Source organism: Thunnus thynnus, chromosome 20 (assembly GCF_963924715.1).
Source record: "Thunnus thynnus chromosome 20, fThuThy2.1, whole genome shotgun sequence".
Classification (NCBI taxonomy): domain Eukaryota; kingdom Metazoa; phylum Chordata; class Actinopteri; order Scombriformes; family Scombridae; genus Thunnus; species Thunnus thynnus.
In genome coordinates this window covers 15,637,014-15,649,845 of record NC_089536.1, presented here as the reverse complement: position 1 = coordinate 15,649,845, position 12,832 = coordinate 15,637,014, and the positions used below count along the sequence as shown (strand labels likewise).

Genomic DNA, 12,832 nt, shown 5'->3' with positions numbered 1-12,832 from the left:
CGGGGTTGATGCATATATTCCTCACATTAGTAACAATCATGGTGGAAAGCTCCCATTTTGGAACATTTCTTCATAAATAATTTTGTAATGGTGAGGCTGTCATTAGACCAACTTCCCCAAGCAAACACACAAACAGATCTCAGTCCTCAAGGCAACCCCTTATAATTAAGTCTCTTAAATCTTTATTGGTCAGTTAAGACCCTTCTTTTAGATTTATTTATCCTTTATTTAGCCGGAAAGGTCCCATTGAGAGACAGTGTCTCTGCCAGGGAGGCCTGGTCAAGATGGCAGCAGAAAAAAAATAAAAAGGTTTTATATAGAAATACATATGAAGACAGCTAAAGTCATTAAAAAAAAAAAAAACACAAAACATATAGGGATCAGGAGCTAAAAACATTGTTCTGTAAAAACTGATTTTAAGATATTTTTAAACAAGTCAAGAGATGGTTAAGATTCCAGTAAAGATATCAAGTTAAGTGTGCCTTGCAGCTCATTCCAAGCTTGCAGGGCGTGAAAGGAAAAGGCAGATTTACCCGGCTCTGTTCGAGTGGTTGGGACCATGAGGAGGATTTTCTCTGATGATTTAGTGTTATAGCTACTGGAGTAATAGTTCAGTAAGCTGGATATGTACTGCGGTAGTTTAGATATGTTGCAAATTTTTGTATTCATGTAGAATCATAATTGTTGAACCTATAATTTTGGCTGAAATCATAATATTTACTACAAGATTATTGATACAAACTGTATCTCCATGACAGCCGATGAGTATGTATGGATTTTACAGCATCACTGTGTAATCATAGCATACGGTAGAAAGTACACTGCTTGAAATATGTATTAAAGTTGCAACACAAGCTAGGCCTACACAAATCTAATTTCTAATTTGTTTCTAATTTTCAACATTACATAGCCGTGTTAGACGTCCTGCACAGTAGAATTTAACTTCTAAACTAAACAACATCTTCATTGCTCAGTATAACCATGCAGCACCTTCTCTATGCAACACTATGAGGTGACGATCCTGTGGTCTGGGTGCAAAGAAAAAGAAACAAAAACAGAAGTATATTTCGAAATGAGAACTTATTTCAGATCCCGTGGTTGACCAGCAACACATATCTGTTTTGCACGCAACACTTAACAAAAGAGAAGTACACCTACATTAACTCCCCTTGACACAGTGACTCATTTTCATTTAAGACAAAGACAAAATCCAAAGAAACATCACTCCCAAAAAATGTATTTAGATTTTATTTTCAAATGCTGATCCACATAACTGGATTATTATTGTAAAACATCTTTATACAAAAATATGAACATTTGTCAAAATCAAGAGGTTGGAAGAAGAAGTAAGAATGACATTAAAACATGAGGTAATAAATAAAGAGCACAAATGTTGCATGCGAAACCACACTTGTTGATCACATAAAAGAGCCTAAAACATGACTATTACTTTATATTTACTATAAAGATATATATTAGATATATTAAATGAGATGTATTAAACAAAGAGACACGCACTCTGGCGGACGTCAGGGTTTTCATGTAGATGCAATTTCCTCATTGGGCTCTAAAAGAGAGGACAGAGGGTCAGTTTGAAGAACTTAACATGAAACTTCCTGTTTAGTGGCAGATTTACTTTATTCCTGCCCCACTGGTTATAAAAACCAATAAGACTGACTGTGTGCATTTTGTGCATGCAAAAAAGGCATTCAAGTTGCAGATGAGATGCTATATTCACTAAATTTATTTAGTGCCTAAAATCTTTGTCTCTGTTTGTATACAGGAGTGAGTTGTGGGTGTTGCTCATGGTGCTGCAGTGTCTTACCTGTCCAGGTTCGGTAAACAGGAAGCTTGAGTGCAGGGTGTGTGATCTCTACACACACTCTCAGACGTGTCCTCTCATTCTCTCTGCGACCTTTGGTCAAGTTGACACGGTTGATGTGCAGTGCACCCGAGTCTTCCTCCCGTTCCTCGTCACTGTCCTCATACAAATCTGACTTTGTTTCCTCATCCCTGTCGATGTTGTTATTCTCTCCATCCACTTTTTCATCGATGTAATCTATTCCTTGAGTGTCGGGGTCTGTGACGGCAGCTTTTGTTTCTGTAACAAAACACCAAAAGAAAATGATAAGACATCACCTGTAATAGCACAGTGTTGTGAACAGAATAAAATCTAAAAGAAGTGTACGTTTTAAGACAGAGTAAGGAGGATTAATGTTATGTATACACTTTACAGAGCGTGATTTGAATTTGGCTTTCTGCTTATCATACCCCTCCTCTACGACAGACAGTATGCATTTGAAGTATTTCATATTTCATCGGTGAAGTCAGAGTGTCTGCAGGAGTGCAACACCAACACACCAAATTCAGTAATTTGCAGAAAGATGTTTCAGAAGGAAGTGGGATGACGATGTGAGTTGAGTTTCCACTTTCAGCACAAAGGATATTCCACATCTCTTAACAATTACAAATCAATCAATCAGTTTTGCACACCAGACAATTTCGGAAGACTGCTGGAGGAGAATGTAAATGAGTCCTCCACCCTCTTGAAAATTATGTAAAGGGGTACTTTGGCAATTCACTATTCCACCTACATAAAATTAAGAAACTCGCGAGGGACAGCTCATCAAAAGAACTGTAAAAACAGATGCAACAGAAGTTGAGAGATCTTGACTTTTAAGTCCCTATGGGTCAAATATTTCCTACACTTCCCATAGTGCAACAGGAACACCATGTTTCATTAGACTTTCCCTACCTGCAATACAAACTGGAGGCATGTCTTTTAAACACCATGCCCCCGGTTTATAATGTAGGCTTCACGTTATAAATATACAGACTTCAAACCCAAGCCAAGATTTTTCTCAGAGTTTGACAGTATTTTGAGCAATTCTGTGTTTTATTGAGCAATTTTTGTTTTATTTCTTTTAAAAATTAAGATTTTCTGAAATAATATTCACCAGTATAGCAGAGGACTCCAGTTCATGTTAGACATTCTATGTATAGAAAAATCAGCATCATGTTTCAGTTTTTAGAGAGACAAGTGAAACAGGCAAGTGAAATAGAGGCTGACTGGAAAATGGGCCCTGAGCACTAACTGCCAATCTTTAAAAGCATACATATGAATATATTAATGACAGTTACTTATTGCATGTCCATTCTTCCGTTTCTCCAGCTGTTTGTCTGTCCGACTTGGTGGGCGTGTAGACCTCTCCAGGGCACACACACTTTTCAGCTCCCTCTGCCCATCGTCTCCTATCTCCTCCGTCTCATTGGACACCAGCGGTGAGAGGGTGGGTCCACCTGCTGCCCAGAGTAATTTAACCTTGGGGTGACCTCCCTTCAACAGGAGAGAGAACACACCCACTCCTTCGCTGCTCCAATACACCGAAATGGATGCAGGGATGGAGGGAGCAACTAAGAGAATGAAACACAGATACAAAGTATTAAGTATAAACTTGTAGGAACCTGTATGATTTTATCTATCTATCTATCATCTAACACAGAAAGCTAGCTGTTAGCAGTAAAAGTGCCTACAATCATTCATACCAATATCAGCATTTCTCCAGTGTCTCTCAATAGGTTCTTGTAGGGAACAGTGCTCCACTCTACAAACAATCCCTCCTCCTCTCTCCTTTTTCTCCTGAATTGTTGGCCTCCTCATCAGAATGGCTGTAGCCCTGAAGAGTCTGGGATGTGTCTGCATGGGGCCCCACATCTCCCCTCCCTCGATCACCTCCTCCTCTCTGTCATCTCGCTCTCCCTCTCTCAGCTTCAGCCAGGTGACTGTTATGTCCGGAGGGTAGAAATCTGTGATTTCACATCCCAGGGTCAAAGCCTGATCTGGGGAGGAAGTGGAGCGGACAATCTCGGACACACATGGCCTCTTGATGAAGCCTATTTGGAATAAAGTGGAGAATTAATCACTTATTTCTCAGTATTAAATGGAATACTCATTCTTTCCCTTATTCTTTCTTACCTCTGGTCTCACATGTCACCGGCTGCTTCAGGGCGATGTGGTGGACACTGACCCACACTTTGGTGCCCCCCATTTCCAGTTCACTTCGGGGGAGCTTACACTGGCTGGAGGCTGAGAAGAAGCCCTCAGAATTTGGTCGTGGGGAGGAAGAGGCCTGGGAAGCCACAGGGCTCAGCTCACCTCCCTGGCAGAACCAGCGGAAGGTGATGACGTCCGGGTGGAACTGGGACGCCTGGACAGTCAGACTGATGACATCTGGAGGACAGAAATTGCAAGGATGCGGCTTTTTATAGCCAGATATGTTCAGATCTGTATGTCTGGGAATCTAGTATAATTTGTTTTGGGGTTTTTTTGTTAACCTTACCAGGGTCATTTGGTGTCTCTGCCAGCTGAATTTCTGATACCTCTGGAGCAGCTGAGAGAGAAAATATACAAATATGTCTCTTGCAGAATTTGTTAAAATCATAGAATGATAGAGGCAACGCGAATAACACAAAATCTTTTCTTACACAGAATTGTAAACTTCTCAGAGACCCTCTCAACCACAATCTTCTCCTTGCCTGCGTAGGACACCTGACACTTGAAAACAGCCCCCTTGTGGATTGAAATCTGGGGGATGAAGGTGAGCGAGGAGATCAGCTGTTGAGTGCCACTTCCGGAGGAGTGCAGCGGCCCTTCAGTGTGCAGCTTGTAGTAACCCATCTGTGCTCTGGAGGGCAGGAGAGGACCTTTCTCTGATACTGGGGAGGTGAGGGTTAGACCGTAGGGCAGATGGATGGTAGTTAAGGGGTTATAGAGGCAGTTAAAGTTAGCTTTGGAGGTTCCTTTGTAAGGTATTTGTAAGGTTGTAAATTGTTAGCAGAATTAAAGTGTATAAGAGAAAACACAATACACTTTAGGAGTAGCTGCAATACAAATAAAAAACATTCAATGTACCCATCATTCATTTCACTGTATTCTTATAAAATAAATTCTAACACATTTTATTTCCTAGCCCCTGTATTTATTAATCATTTAAATCCAGTTTCCCCCTTTCATTCCCTTAAGTAGCTTTAATGGAATCGTTTTTGGAAATACACTTATTCGCGCTCTTGCTGAGAGTTCTCTATGGAGAATGTGCACCTCTAAAGCTCACATTTAACACAATATTTCTCATTTGTGTAAAGGATAACTTCACAAATTTTCAGCTCTGTCTTAAAACAACAGTCTGGTGTCCAAATGAACATTGACACATTTTTTCTTGCTGTAATCATTCCTCCTGTTCATGCTGACCATTAGAAGATCCCTTCATAATGCACTTACAATGTAAGTGATGGGGGACAAAATCCACAAGCCTCCCTCTGTGCAAAAACTTATTAAAAGTTTATTTGAAGCTAATATGACGCTTCAGTCATCCATATTAGTCAAATCAAGTGGACATCTTTCAAGGTTACAATCTTCTTAGTGCCAAATTCCCACTTTTTGTTACAACCTTTCCATCACAGCTCAACAGGAAAACACTGTCCATCGAGACACAAGACTGCAACTGTAGAAGATATCCATTTGTTTTGATTAACTCAGACAGCTGAAGCTTCATATTATCTTCAGATCAACTTTTAAATATATATTTTTGCACAAAACGTTGACCGTGGATTTTGTCCCTCCATCATTTACATGGTAAGCACATTTGGAGGGAATCTTTTAATGGTCAGTATGAACAGGAGGGATGATTACAGCAACAAAACCTGTTTCCATGTTCATTTGAGCACCTGACTGTTGTTTTAAGACAGATTTGAAAAACTGTGAACCTATCCTTTAGATTGTACAAACACCAAAACATAAAAATGAAAAAGTCGTGGTTTTATGAGGGGTTGTGCGCCGCACTTTCATTTCTTGATTGGGACTGGTAACTTTACAGTCATGGGCAGAGTTTGTCTAGCTGTTTCCCCCTGTTTCCAGTCTTTGTGCTAAGCCAAACTCCTCAAACAGGCTGCTGGCTCTGACTACATACTTACAATTCAGACATGAGAGTGGTACCAGTCTTCTCATCTAACAAGTAAGAAATCAGAACCAAACAGAACCAAAACAGTTTTGTTCTAAATGTCTTGTGCATCATTTGATACACGTTTCCTCTAAGTTCAGCCTGAAACATCTGTTAACTGTGACGATCTCCAATAAAATTTTATGTTCTGTGAGTTTGAACATTGTTTGGCGTGAGTTTGTAATGACTGAACCAGGTCAGTGAGGTTAAATAATTATTCACCAGTAACGTCTAGTTATCTGGATGTGTAAAGGATCTCCTACCTGTGAGTGAGGTGTCGGAGATAGGGGTGTCATTGAGGAACCATGCAGTCTGGACTCGGTCCACCCTCCTGCCTTCAATGCTCACTGTCACCCTGCCCTTTTGACCGACAATCACATGTGGAGGGAGGATGATTCCTGACACACTGAGAGATTTCTGTTTCTCTGAGTGAGGAGACAAAGAGTGGAGATAAAGAAAATAAAAGAGTCAGTGGGAGGAAAGAGGGGCAGCTATTGTGCAATAAATAAAAGGTTTGGTACATTGTTTTGAGATCAATTGAGAAATCCAATCCAAAGCACAAATTCCTCATAACCTGCTCTGAAACCCATTGTGTATAACTCTGTGTGTTTACAGTTTAGTGAACTTAATATGGTAGTATATGGAAAATGTGATGTACCAGTTAAGAGCAGAAGTACCTCAAAAAAGGAGGCATTGTTGCGGTTTCAAGCTTTTGGCTTTACTTTACGCCGTCAAAGTAAAACCTGAGCTTGAAACTGCAATAATGCCTCTGTCTTTTTTTGGAATTACTTATATTTCTTTAAATATCAGTGGATCTCCTGGCATATACCAGTGGGGATCAACGCGGGGATCAGGGGTCAGCGTGGAGTCCAAAGTTGAATCAGAGGTGACACAAGATGATTAAGAAAGGTCAAAATCTCTCACACAAAATTACAGTATATTTATTATATTATATATGTTGTATTTTCTTGCTTCTCTGTCATTTTGTTTCTTGTGAAATATTGGATACTTTTTCATTTTTAGGCTTCCAAAAAGCCGAATTAAACAATCAAAGAAGGAAACATCTCTAAGGACATACCCTGTGATCAAGGGTCACAAGGGTCACAAGCCGAAAATGCTAGAAACTGTACCACTGCCTTAATTTGCACAGCAGGTTCTAACTCACCATCCCTTCTCCTCCAAGAGAAGCCGAAGCAGAGGAGGAAGACGAGCACCAGAGAAATACACATCATAGCCACAGATGCTTTGGCTGATTTCGTCAACACTGGAGCCTCATCTGTGGGAGAACAGACCGAGACAAGACACATAAGCAGGAGTCCTAGACTTGACTACAAGGTATTTACTATAAAAGACTGTTGTGACAAGATGAACAAGTTGCAAAAAATTGTGCAACTGCCTGCAAAAGTAGGACAGCAGTAGATGGTCATTAGGCACTTTTTGTCAGACTGTTCCAGACCAGCATCTGATTTTACTGACTTATCCATCAAACTGTCATTCAAAAACCAAAAGTGTTTGCATGTCTCAGATGGATATGATCTTGTGAATTGTACCAAGAAAAATGTCTCTGCTAATGAGAATGTCACAAATCCTGTCTTATGGGTCTTGTCAAATCATCATATTAAAATCTCACCTCGGGGAACCATTTCATTCAGGTACATTGAGCTACGAGCTGGCTGCTTCACCCCAGGTTGGTTTACTGCACACTCCACCTTCCCACCTTGCTCCCTCTGCTCAGGAGTCAAAGTATAATAGCGTCTGGTTCTGTAGGTCCCATCAGGGTTCTGCTCAGTGCCGGGAGGTTCGGGGAGGACCGTGCCGTTTTGAAACCAGGACACAGACACCTCCTCTGGGTAGAAACTTTCCACGTCACAGTAAAGTGTGAGAGGAATGTTGTTGGAGGACGAGGGCACGGTAGAGAGTTTAACAGAAGGGAGATCTGAAGAGAGACGGGGAAACAATAATTAAATCTTGTGTCATAGCTTCATTAATTAAATGTGTACCATAGTGATTATCTGAAGTGCCCCTTCTAGGTCTGCAATTGAAGAAAAATGCAGGGTATGTGACTCATAACAGATGATGATTTCTGTGCACAGAAAATGATGTAATGTGTCTTTGTGTCACTCACAGGTGATATTGACTTGAAACTCCAGCTCTTGATAGCTGCCACTGTGCAACACTTTGCAGCCAAAGGTCACATTCTGATCCTCACGGGAAGGGTAGAAAGTTAGGTTGCCCACAGCCCTGTAGTACCCAACTGCAGTCTGTTCACCGTCTACCTGGTAGGCAGGGTTAATCACTTGTCCATCTCTGGTCCAGGAGAAAGAGACAGGAGGAGGGTAGAAACCATCTGCATGGCACTCAAGCTGGCTCTCTGTCTCTAACACCACCCACTGCTCAGGGATTGAGAGAGTTGGGGAAGCTAAAGAGGGAGAGAAGCAGGAAAATGGAGGGAAAAAGAGAGAGAGAGAGATAAAAAGCCAGCTTTGTGCCCGTTTTAGGTTCAGCTGAGTACTTAGAGCTCAAATCAAATCACAACTGAGCAAAGACATACCAAGGATACTAAATGTAACATTGCTGGAGTGTAGTGTTGTGGAGTTCTCGCTGACTGTGCATTCATACACTCCCTGCAGGCTTAGACTGGCTCTGAGGATGGTCAGTGAAAAGTCCCCATTGACGAAATCACTGGTGTTCCAGCTGAAGCCTTCCTTTATTCGGGTCACTGCTTTTCTGAATGAGGCAATGTCAGAGCCGTTGCTTATCCAGCTGACTTCGATGAGAGACTTGTCTATTTCAGAGGGAGGTAATGTCACATTGCAGGGGAGGGTCGCATTTGTATTTGGGCTGGCATGTATTTCAGTTGGAGACACTGTAAGCAGAGAAAGAAAGTTGTAGATGGAGAAGAAATAAATAGCTTTTACTGAAAAGTAGTCATTGACACTCCGTGAACACAGGCACGTTGGTAAGATTATAGTGACGAGATTGTGTGAACTTTTGGTGAAATGTTCCTTTAATATTAGATGTCCTCTCAGTACAAAGGACGGCTTAAACAGTTTTGCTTTTTTTACAAATATCATAAGCTGAGTCAAGCTAACATGTAGTTTAAGCCATCTATAACATTGTGAGGCTCTTTTGAAACATTTTCTCCTCATGAAAGAAGAAATAACACAATCTCTCTCAAATTTAAATTTGAATTCATGAGAAATGAAACCCCACTTTGCTCAAAACAGGAACTTTCATGGCAGGAACACTCAGGACCAGTAGCTAATGGTAGCTAATGTTAGCTATTGTAAGGTAGATGTTGCTGTTTAACTCTCATAATGTCAGTTTGTCACTACACATTACATGTAGCCTAGTCATGTGACCCATAGTTAATATGAAAATATTGATTAGAGCAGCTTTAAGTTTCCTTGTAAGCCTTCCAAGTGAGCCAGTCCGCATAATACCAGAGCTGACTGCATGCAGGTCTAATCGCACAACATCAGTGTCAAACCACACTAATGCGGTTGTGGTTGAATTGGCACAAAACCCTTTAAGCCAGGTTCAGAAATGTAGTGGAAAGCCAATCACATATGTGTGTATTGTTTAAATGTCCACACACATGTGTGTACTCTCAAAACCTCATATATAGCATTATGTAGCACTTGTCAAACAATATCATCTTGTGAAAGATGAAATGACTCAATCTTCCTCAAATTAAAATGTCAAAAATTCATGAGAAATGAAACCCAGCTTTGCGCAAAACATTAACAGCATACAGGGGTTTCGGTGGTTCAGCCTTACTTGGTCTGATATGAGCAGAAGCTAATGGCTGTAACTGACATTACTGAGTCACTTTGCTAACTGTGTCTCTGCTTTAGCTACTGTTACACTGTAACAGATCACAAATAAATATATCACTGGTTTTTATCAGAAAAGTAAAACAAGAAGTAAACACAACATGCCGATTTGTGATGTAATTTCCACTTGTAGCCACAGGGGATGCTGTTTAGAACAAAACATTACAGAAACAAACTACAATACAACTGCAATAACAAATATCTGTATCAGTGTGGGCAAATAGTATTGTTTAAATGGGCATGTCATAAACCTGAATAAAGAGTGATGTTGGAATTTTGAGACAGAGCCTTTGAGTTTCATGAAATTTTCCACCTCACATTCTTTCTTTTCACCCCTAATCGTAAATCAATAACCTCAGTCTACCTCCTTGAATCAGAGTAAATATGAAGCCTTTCAGTCAGGTCTGTCCGCCAATCAGATTAATTAGTAACTAGTACAATAAATACTTCTCGGCAGGTATAAGGCCAAGCAATGGAAAACTTTCTTCATCAAGTGTTTATCGTGTTGCACCTATTGTTATGAGTGATAGATGGGCCGATCATAGCAGGTTGACAGGAAGGAAAACAATGAGAGACATGACTAATGCTCTACTTTGGGGGGTGGCTGTCTAGTTTCGTCTGTAAAGGTATAAATAATCCAAAAGAGGAAACAATTTTTTTTTCAAATTCACACTGTGGTCCAAGCTGATCGAGATGGTGATTAATATAAAGTATTTAAAGCATTCAGAACATTTGAGTCCAAATTATTTAAAAGTGAAAGAATGATATGACTGAATATACTTTTCACAGGTGGTGAAATTGTAATTATCGTTATCTAATGTACACAGTATAAGTAAAGTAAAGTGTATAGAGAAGAGTGTCAACTTAACAACCTTAACAATGACTTCACTCCTAAACAGTTACTCAAAGTGATCTAAACAATTGCTTTGGTAATTATTCTTAGTACATGTGAGTATTAGTTTGCACTCGAGGTTTGACGACATGAATAAAATCTTTATCACTGTATATGTAGCCTAATAAATTTACATTTCAAAATCATGTGCCATATGTCATCATATATATTGAGATAAAGTACATTCTTTAGAGATTCAATTGAGAGACATTTTGTATAATAACCTGACTGGAATATGTAGTCTTGGTTGAATCAATACCTGACATATTAAGACACTTCATTATGCAAAAATCTTATAAATCCAATACTGGCATTAAGCAGGCCTGTTCACTGATTTGCCTCATTGCTCACAATGTCAATATAAATGGTATAGCGAAATCTCCAACATCTCACAGTATGCATTATCATGTTGGCCAAGCATATCACACTGTGTACATTATGTTGCAATACCTGCTCACTGGTCCTTATATACACTCTGAAGGTCAGGTGCATGTTGTTACTGACATGTCTTAATATGATCACTTTCACAATTCTTTTAACTCCTACCCAGTACTCCAGTATGAGATCAACACAAACTAATGATTTGCAATGTTACCTAAAACATCCTTCTTTCAAAATCCATCTGAGATAGCTCTGCATCAATATTTGCAATTTCACCTGTTCAGCTCAAACTTGTGCAAAACTGGTCATTAGGTGAAGAAACAGCAAATTCAGCCTTTGTAGCTGGCCTGTAAGCGTAATGACACAATACTCACCATGCTTTATGAGAGTCAGGAGGACGACATAGACGAGGACTTTACACCGCATGGCCAGGCTTGTCTTGAGACCAAGTTCTTATCATCAGGCCCTTTTGCTGTCTTATATAGAGCTATGAGGTGACAGTGGGCGGGTTTGTCCTGCCAGATGGGAAATAAGAAATATTGTCCCTGGGCCTCACAGGAGTGAAAGGAGGCCCTTGATATGTGTAAGTCCTCCTAAATAAGCGAGCCCTAGAGGACTGATAGAGCGAGAAATAGAGGAAAAGAAGAGGGAGATGTGTTAGGACACAAGTGCAGGAACCGGTCACTTAAAATTCAGATGGGCCTCCGGCCAGCGTTTTGGGGCTACTTTACATTGGTGCAGTGTTGCCATGAACAAACAGCGAGGGCAATCCTGCTGAGCTTATGTGGGCAAACACTCAGGCAAGACTACAAGTCTTTTCTATGTGGGGAAAAGTTAGTGTGGTGTTGCATTTTGGAGTGAAAGAGGATAAAATCAAGAGAATGTTTTTTTTTTTTTTATTCCCCCTCTGAACAGGCCCACTATCTCTCAGTCAGCTCCTGCTATGATCGTCCCTCTGATTGAAGTTAATGTTTAGCCAGAACAAGTGCTTGATGTTTCAAGTAAAAGGTATTTTGTCCGTATCAACCCCCTCTGAATATTCATTAACTCGATTGGCTGATTGTTTGACTTCGCACTTTAATTAGTCTTAACACACATCAAATTCAGTTCTTGTTTGGGGATCACACAGGGTATCTGTGTCACTGACAGTCATTTGTCGGAGTTGAAGTGTCGTATCTGACAGTTTTCCTTTAACTTGTTCCCTCTCTGCTATGCTTTGCTTTAGGTAGAAACAAAGGTGAGGCTTAAAAGGGGTTAAAAGAAGTGATTTATGTGTTCCATTTCCCTGTTTGTGTTTGGTACTTTGTGTTCACACACAGCTCTTACCGATTCAATGCCTTGTTTTCTCTTCTTTCTTTTTCTGACACTCTTGTTCCTTTCATCAGGGTGAAAGATTGAGTGCACCTCCGGAGGGTCAGAGAAGAGGAGGGACATGAGGGATTGATGTTGTGAAGATCTTTTCATGACCTTGGTGCCTTGACTCAATATGTATAATCATGGCATCAATGTCAAAATGCCAATATATATCTGAGTTGAGAGGAACTGGTTAAACAAACTGATTCTGTTCACTGATTACGTCCTTAAAGTCTGAAATTCACTTTGACCTACATCTTATTGTCATGTTTCAATTAAAATTTATGTAAAGAAGTAATGAGACTAACAGGGTTGGGCATCTGCAGCAAGGAGTATCATTATATGGTTTGAATGTAACTTAAACAACTTAACTT

General features: G+C 40.1%; 1 protein-coding gene across 1 annotated transcript; it reads right to left on the bottom strand.

Moving 5' to 3' along the window:
- Positions 1-1,241: 1,241 nt before the first annotated feature.
- Positions 1,242-11,616, bottom strand: si:ch211-180a12.2 (uncharacterized). The gene is made up of 13 exons (XM_067576061.1): positions 11,480-11,616; positions 8,548-8,862; positions 8,122-8,415; positions 7,627-7,932; positions 7,162-7,272; positions 6,260-6,421; positions 4,486-4,716; positions 4,341-4,391; positions 3,977-4,231; positions 3,547-3,894; positions 3,142-3,414; positions 1,826-2,101; positions 1,242-1,567 (listed from the first exon to the last, which is right to left on the bottom strand). The coding sequence occupies exons 1-13, from the start codon at positions 11,529-11,531 to the stop codon at positions 1,539-1,541; spliced, it is 2,703 nt and encodes a 900-aa protein (XP_067432162.1). The 5' UTR covers positions 11,532-11,616; the 3' UTR covers positions 1,242-1,538.
- Between the last annotated feature and the right edge of the window lie 1,216 nt (positions 11,617-12,832).